General features: G+C 45.8%; 1 protein-coding gene across 1 annotated transcript in view; it reads left to right on the top strand.

Annotated features, from left to right (window-relative positions):
- Positions 1-21,262, top strand: part of LOC138282875 (ly6/PLAUR domain-containing protein 2-like) — a 76,041-nt gene that overhangs the window by 14,533 nt on the left and 40,246 nt on the right. The window contains exon 2 of the mRNA XM_069220867.1: positions 7,979-8,098. Coding sequence (XP_069076968.1) covers positions 7,979-8,098 — 120 coding nt within the window. The remainder of the gene's footprint in view (positions 1-7,978; positions 8,099-21,262) is intronic.

Genomic DNA, 21,262 nt, shown 5'->3' with positions numbered 1-21,262 from the left:
CCTTACTGGAGAAATCAAAGAAATCTACCCATGTTTGTGTGGTTTGTTTGGTGCTGTCCCTGAACCTCTGACGGTATCCCTCAGGGGTCAGCCCAAACTTGGCAAGTAAAGTGGCTTTCTGAAGTGGGTATGTGTTTTGATCAGGTTGATCCAATGTGAGAAGTGTGACCCTCCCCAATGGCGGCACATAACCCCACATAGCTACCCCCCATTGCCCTTCAGGAACCTCATGAGCCCTTAGTGCAACTTCATAAGCAGCTAACCATTTATCTATGTCATCTCCCACCACAAAACTGGGCACCACATTTTTGGGTATACGAACCTTCTTTTCTCCAGCAGGTCCTGTCTGTATGCTGCCACCATTATTGCTGGATTCAGACTGTCTTGCCTTGATCTCCAGCTCCTTGAGACTCAGTTCATGAGCCAACAATACTTTCTTTTCAGCCAAAGCTCTTTCAGCTTCCACCTGTTTGGCTGCTCTTTCAGCTTCCGCTTGTTTGGCTGCCCTTTCAGCTTCTGCTTGAATCTGTTTGGCTGTTCTTTCAGCTTCAATCTGTTTGGCTGCTCTTTCAGCCTCAGCTTGTTTGGCTTCTCTCTCTGTCCTCCTCTCCTCCTGTTGAGCCTCAATTTTCAGTTTTGCCATTTGCAATTGGAACTCCCTTTCCTCTCTCCTTTCCTCTGCGGTCAGGCTTTGCATAGAGACACTGCTCCCTGGTCTGGAAGGGGGCACAATTGCAGTGGTAACACCATCCACCGATTGTGAAAATTCCTCTGAGGGGCCATGTTCTGGCTCCTCTTCCTCATTATCCTCTAAATGGGCTTCTGCCCAGGCCCTCAGCGCCACTTGAAAGTCCTCCTTTCTGGAGGCCACTTGGGTGGGTACCCTCAATGCCCTGCAGAATCCTCTTAGTTGTTTGACCGTATATGCATCCAACTGGACTAGGTCAAAGTCCCCTGTCTGAGACCCAGTCAGAGACATGTTGAGTGAGGATTTAGTTTTTGAAAATTGTCAGGAAAAAAATCGGGTTTTCAAAAAGAGATAAAAACCAAGTTGACCTTCAACTGTGGGTAGGTAGTGAAATACTTAGCTACTGTATGTCACTGCACAAATACAAGTCCTATCCTCACCGTTGATCACCAATGTTAGAAATGGGGTTTTTGGTCGGCAGTCAGGTTACCCCCTGTCCAAGCAAAAGCCCTCACTCTAGTCAGGGTAAGTCACACACAATCCAAGATTATCCTGTGCCCACCCTCTGGTAGCTTGGCACGAGCAGTCAGGCTTAACTTAGAAGGCAATGTGTAAAGTATTTGTGCAATAAATCATACAATACCACCATATAGCACCACAAAAATACACCACACAGTGTTTAGAAAAATATATAATATTTATCAGGATAATTGTAGGTCAAAAAGAATAAAGTTGCAATGGAAAATTGTAGAAATATCACGGAAAAAGTGATATAAAGTGTCTTAAAGTCTTTAGAATATAAACAAAGTCTCTTTCAAGCACAAGTACCTGGTTGGGAGTGGAAAAATCTCTTCAGAGGGCCACAAGAGAAGAGGTGAGTGGAAAAAGGGTGTGTGCGTCGATTTCTCCCCAGCACACACGGACTTGCGTTGTTATTTTCCACGCGGGGAAGTCGGGCGTCGTTTTCCGGCGCGCGGACAGTCTCTTTCTGTGGATCGCGGGGATTACCCGATGTCCCGGGTCTGTGCGGGGATTTTCCTGCTTGTTCTCCGGCTGCGCGTCGGTCTGCGGGGCTGCGCGTCGAAATTACGATCTCACGGCAGGCGTTGCGTCGATTTCTCCTCTAGACTTCGATCTGCGGGGCTGCGTGTTGAAATTACGATCTCACGGCAGGCGTCGCGTCGATTTCTCCTCTAGAGTTCGGGCGGCGTTGTCCTTGCGAGGCCGTGCGTCGGATCTTCGATCGTCCCAAGAGCGTCGCGTCGATCAGCGTCGGAGTGCTGCGTTTTTCTCGCCGCGAAACAAGCTGTGTGTCGAAATTTTCGGCGCACGGAGCATCCAAGTAAAAGAGAGAAGTATTTTTGGTCCTGAGACTTCAAGGAACAGGAGGCAAGCTCTATCCAAGCCCTTGGAGAGCACTTTCACAGCCAGACAAGAGTTCAGCAAGGCAGCAGGGCAACAGCAAGGCAGCAGTCCTTTGTAGAAAGCAGACAGGTGAGTCCTTTGAGCAGCCAGGCAGTTCTTCTTGGCAGGATGTAGTTTCTGGTTCAGGTTTCTTCTCCAGCAAGTGTCTGATGAGGTAGGGCAGAGGCCCTGTTTTATACCCAAATGTGCCTTTGAAGTGGGGGAGACTTCAAAGAGTGGCTAAGAAGTGCACCAGGTCCCCTTTCAGTTCAATCCTGTCTGCCAGGGTCCCAGTAGGGGGTGTGGCAGTCCTTTGTGTGAGGGCAGGCCCTCCACCCTCCCAGCCCAGGAAGACCCATTCAAAATGCAGATGTATGCAAGTGAGGCTGAGTACCCTGTGTTTGGGGTGTGTCTGAGTGAATGCACAAGGGGCTGTCAACCAAGCCCAGCCAGACGTGGATTGTAAGGCACAGAAGGATTTAAGTGCCAAGAAATGCTCACTTTCTAAAAGTGGCATTTCTAGAATAGTAATATTAAATCCAACTTCACCAGTCAGTAGGATTTTGTATTACCATTCTGGCCATACTAAATATGACCTTCCTGCTCCTTTCAGATCAGCAGCTGCCACTTCAACAGTGTATGAGGGCAGCCCCAATGTTAGCCTTTGAAGGGAGCAGGCCTCACAGTAGTGTGAAAACGAATTTAGGAGTTTTACACTACCAGGACATATAACTACACAGGTACATGTCCTGCCTTTTACCTACACCGCACCCTGCCTTAGGGGTTACCTAGGGCACATCTTAAGGGTGACTTATATGTAGAAAAAGGGGAGTTCTAGACTTGGCAAGAACTTTTAAATGCCAAGTCGATGTGGCAGTGAAACTGCACACACAGGCCTTGCAATGGCAGGCCTGAGACAAGGAAAAGGGGCTACTTAAGTGGGTGGCACAACCAGTGCTGCTGGCCCACTAGTAGCATTTAATTTACCAGCCCTATGCACATAAAGTGCACCTTACTAGGGACTTATAAGTAAATTAATAGTCCAATCAGGTATGATTCCAGGTTACCATGTTTTAGGGGAGAGAGCATATGCACTTTAGCCCTGGTTAGCAGGGGTAAAGTGCGCAGAGTCTATAAACCAGCAAAAGCAGTGTCCAAAAAGTGGAGGGAGGCAGGCAAAAAGTTAGGGATGACTACCCTAAGGCTGTCAGGTCTAACACCGATGATACACAGCTTATTGTCACTCTGTCTCAAAACGCAGCTCGCACTGCCATTGCCCTGAGCACCCTCCTGTCTGAGGTTGCTCAGTGGATGGATTACAACTGCTTGAAACTAAATGCAGGGAAAACAGAGGTTCTCATTCTAGGCAAGCAGCCTTCGATCTGCTCATCGGCTGAGTGACCTGTTTTGCTCGGGCCTCTGCCTTTGCCAAAGCCTAAGGTTAAAAACATAGGGGTTTCGTTTGATAAAAAACTCACCTTTGACTGTCAGATAATGACCTTAGCAACCAAGTGTTTTGGGACCTTAAAATCTCTCAAAAACATCATCTGTGTTTTAACTGCGACAGCTAAGAAAACTGTAATCCAGCCACTGGTCATTTCCAGGCAGGACTACTGTAACTTTCTATAACTAGGAGTGTCTCAAACCCGCTTGATGAGACTTCAGCAGGAGCAGAGTTCTGCAGCTCGGTTGCTGCTGAATCTTCCAAGATGGGTTTCTATGGGCTCTGCACTTGCAAAGATTCACTGACTTCTACTGATGAAGTGAATTTCCTAAAAGCCCTGTGCCTTTGCTACAGGGCTTTTACTTGTACAGGGGCACGTTATTTGCACCCTACCATCAAGCCCTGAGCCCTCTGCCAGATGTCTCAGATAGGCGCACTGTAAAAAAAAGTTTGGATTGGAGGCAGTTCCTTCGATTTCTTGGCACCAAAACTGGAACTCTCTTCCCCTCTCCTTAAGGCAGGCCGAGACAGAGTCATCTTTTGAGAAACAACTGAAAACCTGGTATTTAAGTTTGTTTAATGTCTTTTTGTGGCGATTCTTGTGGTGGTGTTGCTGTGACCTCTTGAGTGAGACTTTTAGCGCTGGGACACTTGTAAAGTAACCATGTGCTCTATAAGTCTCATTATTAATATTACTATTATGAGAAAAACTATACATGTACACAGTAAAAGCACACGGATTGATTTCTTTCTGCTCAACGCATCCCTCTTGGATCACTTAGTAGACTCTCACTGCACCCACTGGGGTTTCGGACCACGAAGCCATACAGATCTGGCTGGATAACGGCACATTGAGCTCCGCAGCGAGCCACTCGAGACTGAGGAGCATATTTAAGAAAAGTGGTGCTGCACCCAGTGCAGCACCACTTTTCTTGCTCCCCAGAGTGCCCCCCTAATGCCACCATGTGTGTGCCATATTTAAAATACGGTGCACCATGGCAGTAGTTAGGAGACTAGCATCTGAATTTTTTATGCAAGTCCGGCACTTTGCAGGATTAGCGTAAAAATTGTTGACGCTAATCCTGCAAAGCACCCAGAGGCCCACTGTAAGCATTGGAACCCTCCTTTTAACTCCTGCTCTGAGCAGGCTTTAAAAGTGCCCAAAAAAATGACAAAAGGAAATCTCTTCGATTTCTTTGCAACATTATTTCCCCCCCCCCCCAACCGAAGAATGCCCCCTTTGTATATATTATGCCTGGCGCAAGGGGTTACAAAGTGGCACGATGCATGCATCGCGTCAGTTTGTAAATATGGTGCTGGATATTTTGCCTTCTAACTCCACATTAACGTAAAAACATTACATTACTGTGGCATTGGAATGGCGCTAGGGGCTCTTGAATATTCCCCTGAATCTTTCTGACTACAAAAAGCCTGACTATAAGGAACGACTCCACTCCCACGTACTAAAGTTCCTCAACCTTAACAAGGGGACGAGTGACTCACAGAGTTCCTTGTGGGCAGTAGGAAAGGCCACAGTCAGGGGGATAATGAGAGATACTGCACATTCGGAACAGGAGGTTTGCTGGCTAAAAGACCCAACTTTAAACTGAATGCCCAATATTTCAAATCATACTTGTGGACCCTGTTAAATGCACTGCTACAAGCAAAGCACAAACTTATTGCACCATATACTTCTAAGGCAGACACAGCCCTGTTTCCCCTCAAACAGAAACATGAGCGAGGGGAGAAAGCAGGTAGGCTTTTAGCCTTCTAACTGCAGCATCAAGACTCTTCTTGCACCATAAAGGACATCATCCAAACTGACGGAACACCCCTCACGTGCCCATTTAACATTCTGGAGTCATTCAGGGACTATTATGCCACTCTAAACTCCTATGAAATTGTGGGCTCCCTAAAAGACATTACGTCTTTTCTGGTACAACATGAGATATCCTGACAGACTTCAGACCAAAGATAGTCAGTGATAGCTGGCCTACCATATTGCAAGTTACCGGGTATGGACGGCTACCTGGACGAATACTACAAAATGCACAAGGACATCCTAGCCCCTTTGGCCTGTAAAGTATATACGGAAGACCATCCTTCATTTACCACTCTAGCCAAGTCTAACAGCACAACTATCATACTTATACCTACCTAAATGGGACAAAAAGCTGTTGTTATCTGCTAATTATAGGATGATCTTGCTGCTTAACATTGATAGATCATTGCTAACCTCCTTGCAAACAGGGTAAAATGCATCTTCTCATTCATCATACATAAGAATCAGGTTGGGTTTGTCCCACGTCGCACATCGGTGTCCCACCTCTGTTCTCTGGTGCACATCATCTACAAGAGGGATAAAAACCTACCACTGTCCCTCGAAACCGAAAAAAGGCATTCAACAGGGTGGAGTGAAACTACATGTTACAAGTACTGAGACACAGTGGGTAAGGGTATGTGTTATTGAAAAGGATGTAGAAACTATGGTCACACCCGACTGCCAGGATTACCGGTAACAGCTATACATTCACTCCCTTTGATACATGCAGAGGCACCAGTCAGAGATGCTCTCTATCCCCCGCTTTTATTTGCCCTTGTTCTGGAACCACTGGCCATTGCAATTCGAGGCTCCCTAGACACGTGGCATACCAACTACAGAAGGAGAAAACAAGATATCGCTCTATGTGAATATTTTAATAAGCCCCACACATCCGGCCTCTACTTTGAGAGCCCTCATAGATCTGCTCTACCGCTTTTCATCTCTATCTGGTTGTAAATTGAACTGGGACAAGTAAGCAGGGGTGGCTCCTCCATTAGGGCAGAGGAGTGTCACCCTCCCCCGCCAGCAGCAGAAGTTGCAAACCTTTCACCACGAAGGGATAATAAACTAGGTTTCTTATCCCTTCGTGGTGGGGCCACAGGGGTGACGAGCACCGAAGGGAGCGCACTGTGCACTCCCCTCAGAGCGCATGTGTGTTTGGCTGGCCGTCTCGGGCCGCCAAACACACATGCGCTGTAGGCTCTCTCCAGCCCAGCAACACTTTTGTTGGGCTGGAGAGAGCCTGCACAGGCTCCCAGAATGTCTGGGAGCACCCTGCCTGGGCGCTCCCAGCCAATCCTGATGCTGCTCTAAGCAGCATCAGGATTGGCTGCAGGGCAAGCTTGAGCCTGTGCCTGCCTGCAGTGACACGGAGGAGAGGAGCGGTGAGGAATGAGGTAAGTTTTTATTTTATTTCATTTTGTTTAATAAATTTTTTGACCAGCTCCTGTGCTCTGTCCCCACGCCTGCCGTCCCCGCACCTCTCCTCATTAACATTGCCAGCCGTGACGGCAAGTAAGAAGCCTTACCATGCATATATCACTCAACACAAGCAGCCATAGATGGCCTGTCGATTTGATGGTTTACCACCACCATAAGATACGTGGGAATTGAAGTCTCCCCTGGTCTTTTACATGTGGTGGAACATAGCCTCACCCACTGCACCCCCAAATCATAACATATTTCACAGATCTCAGATAGATATATATAGCTGGGTCCAGCCTGAGGTGGCATGGTGTGCAGAATAACGATGAATTGGGAGTGGCTGAGACTAATTCAAGCATTTCATCCAACACTGTTATGTATACTTATTGTGTCACCCTAAGTAGGATGGGTATGCACAGGCATGGGTCTTGTGCACACTGTGTCCCTGAAACCAAGCTGTATCTAACTGATAAGCCCATAATTAGGGCAAAACCAGTCCTGGGTTGCTTGTGTTCTAGTTCAGGGAAGACCTGGCTGGGCAGATCCAGCTGAACTGGTCCTAATGGAGCAGGGACAAGACTGATTTGCATATAGCTGGATTTAACCTGAGGTGGCATGGTATGCAGAATAACGATGAATTGGGATGCGGCCCGTTGATTACCAGTGGCCGAGTTTAATTCAAGCATTGCATCCATCACTATTTTGTATGCTTACTAAATGTAAAAGGGGGAGATATACAGACAAGCATTGGAATGTTGTAGCAGAATGGTCCAGGGACAAGGTTATTGGCCCTGAACCATTAAAATGTCTTCAGTAGAGCTCTCATCATTCCAATGTTCCAATACATGGTATAGACATTGCATCTTGTCATTTTCTTTCTCTTTTCATTTTGTTTTTCTTTCGCACCATGAAACTTCACCATGCAAGCACTTACACATCTCAGATACATGTAGCTCGATTATGCATTCTAAGATATTGTAGAAAACATAGGATGGCATCTAGCTGTATTGTTGCTTAAGCATTGTACTTAAATTGGATTTTACCATAATGGTTATTACTTTCTAACTCTAAAATTACTTAAACAGCATAAACGATGCCAAAGTGTTGCTGCACGTGTTGAGAAACATCTAGGTCCGGCTTACGTTGACCTATAGACGTGCAAACTCATGACAAATTGCATGTTTTTCTCTTGCAGGGGATGCTCTACTTTGCTACTACTGCCCCATTCAAACGACTGCTGCCAAATGCACGGACATAAAAAACTGCAGCGAGCAGTTGCAGTGGTGTCTGACAAAGCTTTATTCAGATGAAGCTGGTAAGATTTTGAGTTACAAGCAAGGCGTGGAGACAAAACAACTGATTAGGCACTGTAGTAACTGCATGACATCACAATAAGGAGCCAAAACCTAATGTAAGACAGAAAACAAAGGAATATTATAATGAAGCGGGTCTTCAAAATCAGAAGACTTTAGCCGAGAGGAGGTTTTATTCTGTCCTGATAATCAACAAACTGAAACAAGCATTGGCAAAGCCAATAGGTCTGACGTTGGCCACCAGCCTTCTGCCAATTCTTGTTTTGTCATCCTTTTTACAAAATGTTATTGTTTGGGAATATGCCAGACTCTCATCAACCTAAAAAAATGTGCTACCGTCAAAAAAGTCGTTTTGGTCTTAAAAAAACACACACTTTACCATAGTACCTCTTGGCAGTCAATCAGTCTGGAAAAGAGACAACAAGAAAGAAAGAAAGAGGAGAAAAAGAAACAAGGAAAGAGAATAAAATGAAAAAGAGGAAAGAGAAGGAAAGAATAGATAAAGAAAGGAATAAGAAAAAGAGAAAAAGAAGTAAGGAAAGAGAAAGGAAACAAAAAAGGAAAAAGAGAGGAAGAGAAGGTAAGAAAGAGAGAGAGAGAGAGAAAGAAATAGAAGGAAAGAAAGAGAGAGAAGGGGAAATAGGAGCGAGAAAGAAAGAAAGATGAGTAAAGAGAGAAGGAAAGAACAAAATAAAGAGAAGCAAAGGTAGAAGAAAAGGCAGAACCACAGAAAAAGAAAGAAGGAAAGAACACAGTGGACGAACAGAGGTGGCTGAAAGTCCTTATCTGTTAGTATATTATCCATATTTTATTAAAATCAAAAGATCCTGGTTAAAGCAAACAAAGCAACAAAGATAGTTGTGATGTGATGTAAGAAAACAAAGCACCTGTTGACCACTGATTAGTGGTTATTAAGTACAGCCTTAGAACTTAGGGGCATATTTATACTCTGTTTGCGCCGGAATTGCGTCTTTTTTTTTGACGCAATTCTGACTCAAAACTGACTCCATATTTATACTTTGGCGTTAGACGCGTCTAGCGCCAAAGTCCATGGAGTTTGCGTCATTTTTTAGCGTGGACACCTACTTTGCGTTAATGAGATGCAAGGTAGGCGTTCCCGTCTAAAAAATTGACTCCGAGGCATGTGCGCCGTATTTACACTCCCGGGCAAAATTCACGCCCGGGAGAGGGCGGGTAAAAAAAATGACGTACGACCGCTTTTGCGCCGTTTTTTAGCGCCTGGACAAGGCAGGCGTTAAGGGACCTGTGGGCTCGGAAGGAGCCCAGAGGTGCCCTCCCATGCCCCCAGGGACACCCCCTGTCACCCTTGCCCACCCCAGGAGGACACCCAAGGCTGGAGGGACCCATCCCAGGGACATTAAGGTAAGTTCCGGTAAGTACTTTAAAAAAAAAAAAATTGTGGCATAGGGGGGCCTGATTTGTGCCCCCCTACATGCCACTATGCCCAATGACCATGCCCAGGGGACAGAAGTCCCCTGGGCATGGCCATTGGGCAAGGGGGCATGACTCCTGTCTTTGCTAAGACAGGAGTCATTTCTATGGGGGTTGGGAGTCGAAAACAATTGCGCAAATCGGGTTGAGGCGAAAAATTTGCCTCAGCCTGACTTGCCCCATTTTTTGGCGCCCAAGCTCCATATCCCCCTACGCCGGCGCTGCCTGGTGTACGTCTGTGAGAAACTGGGGCTGATTGCAGAGGCCCCCTAACTTTTTGCCCCCATTTTCCACTTTATGCTGGTGTTTTCCTGACTCTGATGGTGCCCTGGGTACTGCTAACCAGTCCCAGGGCCTGTGCTCTGTGTAAAATGGATATGCAAATTAGGCTAATTATAATTGGCTAAGTTAACCTACCTATAAGTCCCTAGTATATGGTAGGGCATGTAGGTTTAGGGACCACAGCATAGGTGGTGCACACCTAGGTGCATTGCTGAGGTGCCCAGTGTCATTTTAAAAGCAAGCCTGCCTTGCTGGCTGCTTTTAAATTAAAGTTATATGCAAATTCGACTTTGGAATTAAAGGTACTTCCAAAGTCTTAAACTACCTTATTTTTACATATAAGTCACCCCTAAGGTGTGCCCTATGTGCCCCTAGGGCTGGGTGCAATGTAACTATAAGTAGGGACTTTATAAAAATAGATTTATAAGCCCTGGTGAGGTAAAAACAGCCAAATTCGTTTTTCCCTCATTGAAGTAAATGGCCTTCATAGGCTAGAATGGGCAGACTTTATTTTAAATTTTAAAGTCTCCTTAAATGTTACATACCAAGAATTTGGTATCAAATTGATTGTTATAATAAATCCCACAACTTCCAGTTGTTGGATTTAATATAACTAGTGCAGGTAAAAAGTTTAGACTTTACCTAAAAAGTTGCCAATTTCAGCTCTGCATTGTTTTTGCTGCTGTGCTCTGATTGGCCAGCCTGCAGCAGCTTCTGCCAGGCTACTTTAATGAGGTGTGAAGTGGCCTGACTTCACACAAAGGAATGTGCTTGGGGGAGAGAATCTCCCCTCAGCAGATGGTGAGGCAGGAAGGGGGAGGGCTGCCAAACTGGTCTTCAAAGGCAGAGAAGGACATCTGGAGCACCCAGCAACACCCCCACATCCTGCAACCCCAGACAGCTAGGTGCCCCCTTGATTAGATTAGGAGAGGGCAAGAGAGGGGTGTGTTTATGATTTTTAGCCACACCAGTGGGTGGGCTCAGCCAGATCTCTCCTCCAAAAATCAGATTAATCCATTTTGGATTTTTAGAGACTGTTGCCTTCTGGGATGGATTTTTGCCACACTTCCCAGGAAGTGGTCATCACAGGGGGACGACCCTGTCCCTGATTGGAGAACCAGGGCCCCCCTGCTTTTCACCCAGGAGCAAGGATAAAACTGGCAGACCTGCACCCACGCCTCAGATCCCCACCAAATTTCAAGAAGAAAGAACTACAAGGAGAAGAAGGACTGCCCTGCTGGACCCCTGGCCTGCACCTGGACCCTGCACTCAGAAAGACTGCACCAGCTGCACACTTGGGCTTCACCACAAGAAGGACTTTGCCTGGCTTCCACTGGTTCAAGGAGGGACTCCCTGTTTGCTACAGGTGAAAAATTGCTAACCAGAGTCCCCTGCACCAACTCCTGAAAAAGTGACCAGCTGACCACTGTCCAGTGGCCAAAAAGGAGTTGCGCCAGGTGTATTCTGGGAGTTGAAGTCCGCACTTCCCAAGGACCATCACAGAACTTCTGGACCCTTGGGGTGAGCTGTGGACCCCAAAAGAACCTTAAAAGAACATCTGGGTGAAGCCCCAGAAGTTTGGAAAAGATTGGAGAATTTTTGAAAAAAAGCTCCATAAAGTGACCGACCCGACGCGGAAATTCTAGCCGGCTTGCCTCAACCGCGACCCGGCCTGACTTCGTGGTTCGTCCCGGTAAAGAAAAACATCCAAAAAAGAGACTAAGTCCGAACGTAAAAAGTTGACCGGGACCTCCCAGCCATCGTATCCGAGAAGGGCTCCATGGACGTCGGATCAAGATCCAGGTTTACCCCGGTCGAAGGATTTTCATCTCGAAAAAACGACTAAGTCCGAAGGTAAAAATCACCACCGAGGAAACCGACTTCGCGTATCCGGACAAGGGCTCCAGGAGGTCGGATCCAACTGGCAGGTTCGTCCCGGGGAAGAAAAACATCAAAAAAGAGACTAAGTCAGAAGGTAACTTTTTAACCGAGGCCTCCCGCGACTTGTAGCCGAGCAGGGCTCCATCGCGGTCGGCCTGAAAGTTTGACTTTGCCCCGGTCCTGGTGCAACCAGATGACCCGATTGGCGCTTTTTGTTTCTAAGCGCTAGAAAATAATAATACTATAAAAATTCATATCTCCGGTTCCCCTGAACCGATTTTAATCGTTTTTGTGTCATTTTAAAGATAAAAATATAAGCTATTTTTATAAATTGGTTTTGGATTTTTAAACTGTTTCCTGTGTTTTATTTAATTACTGTTTTGTGATATTTGAATGCTTTACACTTTGTCTCCTAAGTTAAGCCTTGACGCTCGATGCCAAGCTACCAAGGGTAGAGCTGGGATTAATTTACTGAGACCTAACTGTACCTATGTGGAGGTTAGTGGCTTGTTGCTAGGTGTAGGTACCTACCTGCCCTACCAATAACCCATTTTCCAACAACGTCGTTTTTTTTCACGCACACCAGGCAGCGCCGGCGGCTAAAGCCCGCTAACGTCATTGATTAAATACGGCACCCGCATGGCGCTTCAGAATGGCGTTAGCCGGCGCTAATTTTTTTGACGCAAAACTGCGTTAGCGCAGTTTTGCGTCAAAAAGTATAAATATGGCCCTTAATGCTCTAACTGGGTGTAGGAGTCAAAGAAGGGCCTCAAGGCTATCCCTGCCACCACGCCCACATTGTGATAAACGGTCCCAAAGTGGGCACAGGAACGGTACAGCGTCTACCAATAACGCTCTAGCAGGCAGGGGTTTGAGTGCACATTTAGGAGTGACAGCTGACCGCCATTGTGAAGTTCAGTATGAAATGGCTCCACTTTCAGCAAGTCCTGGTACTTGAGCGCACGCGCACTGCATCTTGGGATTTGTATTTCACGTTTACAGCTGTTGTATGGGCCCTCAAGAGCCAACTACCAGCTGGTTTAATAATTTGGAAATTTATAAGGCAAGGAGGATCAGCCCTCTCTTAAGTCCTTCCCATATTCTGGCTCTTTTGTTAACAATATATTTTTTATTTCACATATGTGACTTATTGTAACAAAATAGCAACCGAATATTGCTTTTTGATTATGCTTTTAAAATGTTGCATTTATCATGTTTGGGACACGAAAAGTTTTCCATGCAAAGCGTGGTGACATAAAAATGTTTGAAAACCACTGACATATTAAATATTTGACTATATAATGAATGGTTAATGGCATAATGAATGATTGATGGTATAATAAATGATTCATGATATGATGTGTGATTGGTGATATAATAAATGATTAATGGTATGATGAGTGATAGATGATATAATAAATGTTTGTTTTTGAAGGCTGGAAAAAAAGTTGTTTTTGAAGATGGAAAAGCAGGCCGCATGTTTGATTTGGGCAGGAAATGCATTCAAGATTTCTGGTGCTTTTGATGCGACAAATTATCTTAGGCAGGCTTCTCTAGACAGAGAAGGGTTTTGCTTCAATGATCTCCAATGCCACCAGAGACTTTGGGGTCAATGACAAAGAAGTACTATGCCTGTAGTGAAACTTCTTAAATGCCTTCATAAATTGACCCTGTAGTTTGGAATATAGATGAGTATGAAGAAAGGTTTTCATGTGCCAACAGATTAATTATTAAAAGAGGAAGCCACAAACAATAAAACAATAATATAATTTATTTAACCCCTTCGCTGCCAGGCCTTTTCCCCCTCCTGTGACAGGCCTTTTTTTGGCTATTTGGGGCGGTCCGCGTTTAGGCCTTCATAACTTTCTGTCCACATAGGCTATCTACGCCAAATTTTCATCCTTTTTTCCAACATCCTAGTGATTCTAGAGGTGCCCAGAGTTCGTGGGTTCCCCTGGAGGAGATAAAGAAATTAGCCAAAGTACAGCTAAAATGTAGTTGTTTTTTTTTTTAAATGGGACAAAGGGATGCAGAAGAAAGCTTGTGGTTTTTCCCTAAAAATGGCACCAACAAAGGTTTCGCTGTGCTACAATTACCATCTTCCCAGCTTTCAGGAACAGGCAGATTTGAATCAGAAAAACACATTTTTCAACACAATTTTGGCATTTTACTGGGACATAACCTATTTTTACTATTTTTTGTTCTTTCAGCCTCCTGCCAATTAGTGACAGGAATGGATGTGAAACCAATGATGGATCCCGGATAGCAAAACATTTCTGAAATGTAGACAAGATTCTGAATTCAGCAAGGGGTCATGTGTATAGGTCTTTCAAGGTTTTCCTACAGAAAGTAACAGCTAAAATAAAACAATATTGAAATTGAGGTGAAAAAAGAGCCATTTCTGTCCATGTTTTCTTCTATAACTTTTTCCAGCTATGGCAGATTTTTTAAAGCAATATACCATTACATCTGCTGAACTCTTCTGGTTGTGGGGATATAGGACTTGTAGGTTCATCAAGAACCCTAGGTACCCGGAGCCAATAAAGGAGCTGCACCTTGCAATATGTTTTCATTGGATACTAGGTATACAGCAATTCTTTTGGTGAAATATAGAGTGAAAAATAGGTATCAAGGAAACCTTTGTATTTCCAAAATGGACACAAAATAAGGTGTTGAGAAGCAATGGTTATTTGTACGTCTCTGAATTCTGGGGTCCCCATAATAGCATGTGAATTACAGGGCATTTCTCAAATAGATGTCTTTTTCGACACACTGTCTTACATTTGGAAGGAAAAAATGTAGAGAAAGACAAGGGACAAAAACAATTGCTCTGCTATTCTGTGTTCCCCCAAGTCTCCTGATAAAAATGGTACCTCACTTAAGTGGGTCGGGGTAACACCCACAACAGGAAATGCAACATGGACACATCACATTTTTACATTGAAATCTGACGTGTTTTTTGGAAAGTGCATAGTTGTGGATTTTGGCCTGTAGCTCAGCCAGCACCTAGGGAAACCTACCAAACCTGTGCATTCATTTTTAGAAACTAGAAGGCATATTTATACTCCGTTTGCGCCGAATTTGCGTTGTTTTTTTTTACACAAATTCGACGCAAAACTAACTCCATATTTATACTTTGGCGTTAGACGCGTCTAGCGCCAAAGTTCATGGAGTTAGCGTCATTTTTTTGCGTGAACACCTTCCTTGCGTTAATGATATGCAAGGTAGGCGTTCCCATCTTAAAAAATGACTCCGATGCATATGCGTCGTATTTATACTCCCGGGCAAAAATGACGCCCAGGAGTGGGCGTGTCTAAAAAACCCGCATTAGCGCCGGATTTTAGCGCCTGGGTCAGGGCAGGAGTTAAGGGACCTGTGGGCTCAGAATGAGCCCAGAGGTGCCCTCCCCTGCCCCCAGGGACACCCCCTGCCACCCTTGCCCACCCAGGAGGACACCCAAGGATGGAGGGACCCACCCCAGGGACATTAAGGTAAGTCCAGGTAAGTATTTTTTTTAATTTTTTTTGTGGCATAGGGGGGCCTGATTTGTGCCCCCCTACATGCCACTATGCCCAATGACCATGCCCAGGGGACAGAAGTCCCCTGGGCATGGCCATTGGGCAAGGGGGCATGACTCCTGTCTTTGCTAAGACAGGAGTCATTTCAATGGGGGATGGGCGTTGTAAAAAAATGGCGCAAATCGGGTTGTGGCGATTTTTTTGCCTCAGCCTGACTTGCACCATTTGTGGATGCCCATACGCCATTTTCCCCCTACGCCGGCGCTGCCTGGTGTACGTCGTTTTTTTTAACGCACACCAGACAGCGCCGGCGGCTAACGCCGGCTAACGTCATTGAATAAATACGCCGCCCGCATGGTGCTTCAGAATGGCGTTAGCCGGCGCTAATTTTTTTGGCGCAAAACTGCGTTAGCGCAGTTTTGCGTCAAAAAGTATAAATATGGCCCTAGGGGGCATATTTATACTCCGTTTGCGCCGAATTTGCGTCGTTTTTTTCGACGCAAATTCGACGCAAAACTAACTCCATATTTATACTTTGGCGTTAGACGCGTCTAGTGCCAAAGTTCATGGAGTTAGCATCATTTTTTTGCGTGAACACCTTCCTTGCGTTAATGATATGCAAGGTAGGCGTTCCCATCTTAAAAAATGACTCCGATGCATATGCGTCGTATTTATACTCCCGGGCAAAAATGACGCCCGGGAGTGGGCGGGTCTAAAAAACCCGCATTAGCGCCGGATTTTAGCGCCTGGGTCAGGGCAGGCGTTAAGGGACCTGTGGGCTCAGAATGAGCCCAGAGGTGCCCTCCCCTGCCCCCAGGGACACCCCCTGCCACCCTTGCCCACCCCAGGAGGACACCCAAGGATGGAGGGACCCACCCCAGGGACATTAAGGTAAGTCCAGGTAAGTATTTTTTTTAATTTTTTTTTGTGGCATAGGGGGGCCTGATTTGTGCCCCCCTACATGCCACTATGCCCAATGACCATGCCCAGGGGACAGAAGTCCCCTGGGCATGGCCATTGGGCAAGGGGGCATGACTCCTGTCTTTGCTAAGACAGGAGTCATTTCAATGGGGGATGGGCGTCGTAAAAAAATGGCGCAAATCGGGTTGTGGCGATTTTTTTGCCTCAGCCTGACTTGCACCATTTGTGGACGCCCATACGCCATTTACCCCTACGCCGGCGCTGCCTGGTGTACGTCGTTTTTTTTAACGCACACCAGACAGCGCCGGCGGCTAACGCCGGCTAACGTCATTGAATAAATACGGCGCCCGCATGGTGCTTCAGAATGGCGTTAGCCGGCGCTAATTTTTTTGGCGCAAAACTGCGTTAGCGCAGTTTTGCGTCAAAAAGTATAAATATGGCCCTAGAAATCTAGGGGAATTTAGAATGGGGTGACGTGTGGGGCTCTCACCAGGTTCTGTTACCCAGAATCATTTGCAAACCTCAAACTTTGTCAAAACAACACTTTTTCCTCACATTTCAGTGACAAAAAGTTCTGGAATCTGGGAGGAGCCACACATTTCCTTCCACCCAGCATTCCCCCAAGTCTCGCGATAAAAATGGTACCTCACTTGTGTGAGTAGGCCTACTGCCCAAAGCAGGAAATGCCCCAAAACACAACATGGACACATCACATTTTCCCAAAGAAAACTGACCTGTTTTTTGGAAAGTGCCTAGCTGTGTATTTTGGCATTTAGCTCCACCTGCACCTAGGGAAACCTACCAAACCTGTGCATTTTTAAAAACTAGACAGCTAGGGGAATCCAGGATGGGGTGAATTGTGGGGCTCTCACCAGGTTCTGTTACCCAGAATCCTTTGCAAACCTCAAAATTTGGCAAAAAACACACTTTTTCCTCACATTTCTGTGATGGAAAGTTCTGGAATTTGAGAGGAGCCACAAATTTCCTTCTACTCAGCATTCCCCCAAGTCTCCCGATAAAAATGGTACCTCACTTGTGTGGGTAGGCCTAGCGCCCACAAATGGAAATGCCCCAAAACACAACATGGACATATCACATTTTCCCAAAGAAAAGTGACATGTTTTTGCAAAGTGCCTAGCTGTGGATTTTGGCCTCTTGCTCATCTGGCACCTAGGAAAACCTATTAAACCTAGACATTTCTGAAAACTAGGCACCTAGGGGAATCCAGGATGGGGTAACTTGTGGCACTCTCACCAGGTTTTGTTACCCAGAATCCTCAGCAAACCTCAAAATGTGGCCCAAAAACACTTTTTCCTCACATTTAGGTGCTGCAAAGTCCTGGAATATAAGGGGGGCCACAGACTTCCTTCTACCCAGCATTTCCCCACATCTCCCGATAAAAATGGTACCACACTTGTGTGGGTAGGCCTAATTCCCGCGACAGAAAATGCCCCGAAACATTACATGGACACATCAAAATTATCAAATACAAAACTACCTGTTTTTGCAGGGGCACCAGTGTTTTTGGTCCTGGGGTCAGCAGCGATCTAGGAAAATCTACTGGTATGCCTAATACAAATAGGCCGATCTGCCCCAAGGGAGACAGAAATGGCCTAAAAACAATTTGCCCCCCAGGGGAGCAACTCTTGACTAAGGTGTCGCTCCCCACGTGTAAAAAATAATTTACAAAAATTATCTCTGGTGTCTTGTGGCTTCTGCCCCCCTGGGGGCAGATCGGTCTAATTAAAATAGGCTGATCTGCCCCCGGGGGGCAGAAAAGGCCTAATTCAAAAATTCCCCCAGGGGAGCGACCCTTTCCAAAGGGGTCGCTCCACTTTATTGAAACATATAAAAAAACAACCCTGGTGTCTAGTGGGCATTTCTGCAGCCCAATCGCTTCACGATTGGGCTGCAGCAAGGCTCAGAAAGACATCAAAGGAAAGGAAAGACCTTTCCTTTCCTTTGATGCCTCTCTGCCTGCCCCCACCCACCGATCGGAAGAGAAATGCTTTAATTTCTATTCCGATTACACAGTGGAAGCTGAGCTTCCAGCGTGATGGGGGCGGCCTCTGATGAGGTCAGTGCCCAATTGCGTGCTGACATCATCAGACGTCACTAGAGGGGGTGTAGGGGGGCAGGGGGTGGAAGGGGAAATGATTCCCCTTCCATCCCTGCTCATGGGAGGGGGTAGAAGGCCCACGGAGGGAGAGCTAGCACTCCCCCCATGGGCCGGGTGGAGGATGAGGTGGTTACGTCCATGGCGCCTGAGCGCCACAGACGAGGACGTAACCACCTCGTCCCCAGCACCCAAGGGGTTAAAGATAATGTTACAAATTCACAAAGGAGTCAAGATTCATAAATGGCTTTAAGAATTGCCCCCTTGTAGTCTACATGCAATAAGCTTAAAGTGGAAAGTATTGTGCTTTATAATTATATCTGCGGATTTGTAGATAGTGCATGACTATATGGGGAGACATTTTAGGGAATAAAGAACTCGGTGATGTGGTAAAAATCACTGAGCTGCTCATTAGCTCCCACTAATGTTGATAAAATTGAAAGATTAAAGCAGCTTAAAAAGAAAAATGTCAGAACCCAACTCCATACACAAGTGCTTCTTGAACATTTGAAAAACAATACCATTCCTGCAGGATTGCAAGTTAGAAACATCCCAGTGATTTTTGTTTTAGATAAACCCTATTTAATGCAATTTAGAGGCGTAGGCACTAAGGGGGTCATTCCGAGCTTGGCGGGCGGCGGGAGCCGCCCACCAAGCGGGAACCGCCAGAAGACCGTACCGCGGTCAAAAGTCCGCGGCGGTCATTCTGGGTTTCCCACTGGGCTGGCGGGCGACCGCCAAAAGGCCGCCCGCCAGCCCAGTGGGAAACACCCTTCTACGATGAAGCCGGCTCCGAATGGAGCCGGTGGAGTGGAAGGTGTGCGACCCGTCGCGAATTTCAATGTCTGCTAAGCAGACACTGAAATTCAAAGTGGGGCCCTCTTACGGGGGCCCCTGCAGTGCCCATGCGATTGGCATGGGCACTGCAGGGGCCCCCAGGGGCCCCACAACACCCCTCACCGGCATCCTGTTCCTGGCGGTCGAAACCGCCAGGAACAGGATGGCGGTGAGGGGGTCGGAATCCCCCATGGCGGCGCAGCAAGCTGCGCCGCCATGGAGGTTTCCCCTGGGCAGCGGAAAGTCGGCGGTACACCGCCGACTTTCCGTTTCTGACCGCGGCTGTACCGCCACGGTCAGAATGCCCAAAGGAGCACCGCCAGCCTGTTGGCGGTGCTCCCGCGGTCCCCGGCCCTGGCGGTAATTACCGCCAGGGTCGGAATCACCCCCAGAATGCTCCCGGGATTGGTTGGCCCTCTCTATTGAAACTTCCCAAGATCCATAAAGATACAAGTAATCCACCTGGGAGACCGATTATTGCAGCATGTGGTTCCATTTTAGAGCCTATGGCACAATATGTAGACTTGTTCTAAAACCACTAGTATATAACACCAAAGCATATGTACGGGACTCCATGCATATGATTAATAAGCCCAAGAGCAGTCCCTTCGATGAAGGAACACAACTAATAGTCACTTTAGATATAGAAGCATTATCTACAAACATCCCACAAAATGAGGCATTAGAAATAATGAAGATTTATTTAGATAAGAGAACTGGTCCGCATAAGGTCCCTACATCCTTTATATTAAGTCTGGCCACCCTGTGTTTAAAAAACAATGTTTTTACCTTTGACAATGATATGTACTTGCAAGTTAAAGGTGTAGCAATGGGGTGTAATTTCGATCCCGAAATTACGAATTTAGTGATGGCCTACTTTGAAGATAAATGGATTTATGATACAAATAACCCCTTTCAAAAACATACTAAAGTGTGGTTATGATATGTTGATGATATCTTTATGGCTTGGGAAGGTAACTTGGAACTACTTTCTACCTTCCACAGTTGGATTAACCACCTGACACCTGATTTAAAATTTACATTGGCTTCTGACTGCAGACGCATTAATTTTTTGGTTTTATGGATTCAGTCAAATGATGGGTGTATTACTGTTAGCTTGTATAAAAAACCTACCGATAGAAATACCTTATTGCATTTTTCAAGCAATCACCCTCGTACTCTCAAGGAGAACCTGCCCTATGGTCAATTCCTACGTATTCGCAAGAATTGCTCTAAAAATAAGATTTTTTTTTCTATTCCCAAAATAGGAGAACTAACCCCTAAAGCCAGTCTTCTTACAAAGACCTGACAATGGCCTACATTTTATAAAGTTAGCTGGGAATAGGCTCTAGGTAAATCGGCCCCAAACCTTAAAGAGGCAAAAGGGGTCTTTAAGTCCTACTTAGAATTAAAAAACTGGATCATTAAAGTGCTTGGTGATGGTATCCCATTAAAAATGCACGGGTTCTCTCAGAAATTGAGACAACCAAAGTAAGAATATAAGGTGCATGAAAGAAAATGGAGGGCCAATTACAATGAGGCATGTAAACAGACTTATAAAGCGTCCCTGAAAAATTATCAGCTTGACATCTGGAGAGTCCGGTTAAATGATTTTGCAAATAGGATTAACCAGTCTCCAAGCTCCTCAAAGAAATCTACAACATTGTAAATTCCTTTCTGAAACCTAATTTACCAGATGTGGGCCCTTCACCTTCAAAGGAAAGTTGTCAATTATTGGCAAATCACCTCCTTGGGAAAGTGAGGAGCATCTATGACTTGGTATCATAGGGAAAATTGAAGAAATGATTAAAACTAATTACACATATTTTCCAATTTCCCTCAGCTAGGTATAGAGGAAGTCTTAGGCAGGGTCGTTTAAATCAGGATCACCACTTGATCGTTCCCTATAGATATCCCATTGAAAGGGGGAGATGTAAAGCTCTTCGCTTTGACAGAGCTCCATAATGTAATTGAAGACCTGAAGTGTTCTGGAGGAATGGAAACATGCTGTCACCCTGTTACTCAAGAAGCCTACTCTAGATCCTGAGGTGGTGGACAATTATAGACCTAGTTCACTACTCTCTGGTCCGAGTAAGATTCTGGAGAAGATAATAAATAGCAACCTCACAGAATATCTGGAAGTGAATAACATTCTTTAC

The sequence above is a fragment of the Pleurodeles waltl genome, chromosome 2_2 (genome assembly GCF_031143425.1).
Source record: "Pleurodeles waltl isolate 20211129_DDA chromosome 2_2, aPleWal1.hap1.20221129, whole genome shotgun sequence".
Taxonomy (NCBI): domain Eukaryota; kingdom Metazoa; phylum Chordata; class Amphibia; order Caudata; family Salamandridae; genus Pleurodeles; species Pleurodeles waltl.
The sequence above is the reverse complement of the archived record's forward strand: the minus strand, read 5'-3'. Positions and strand labels throughout refer to the sequence as shown.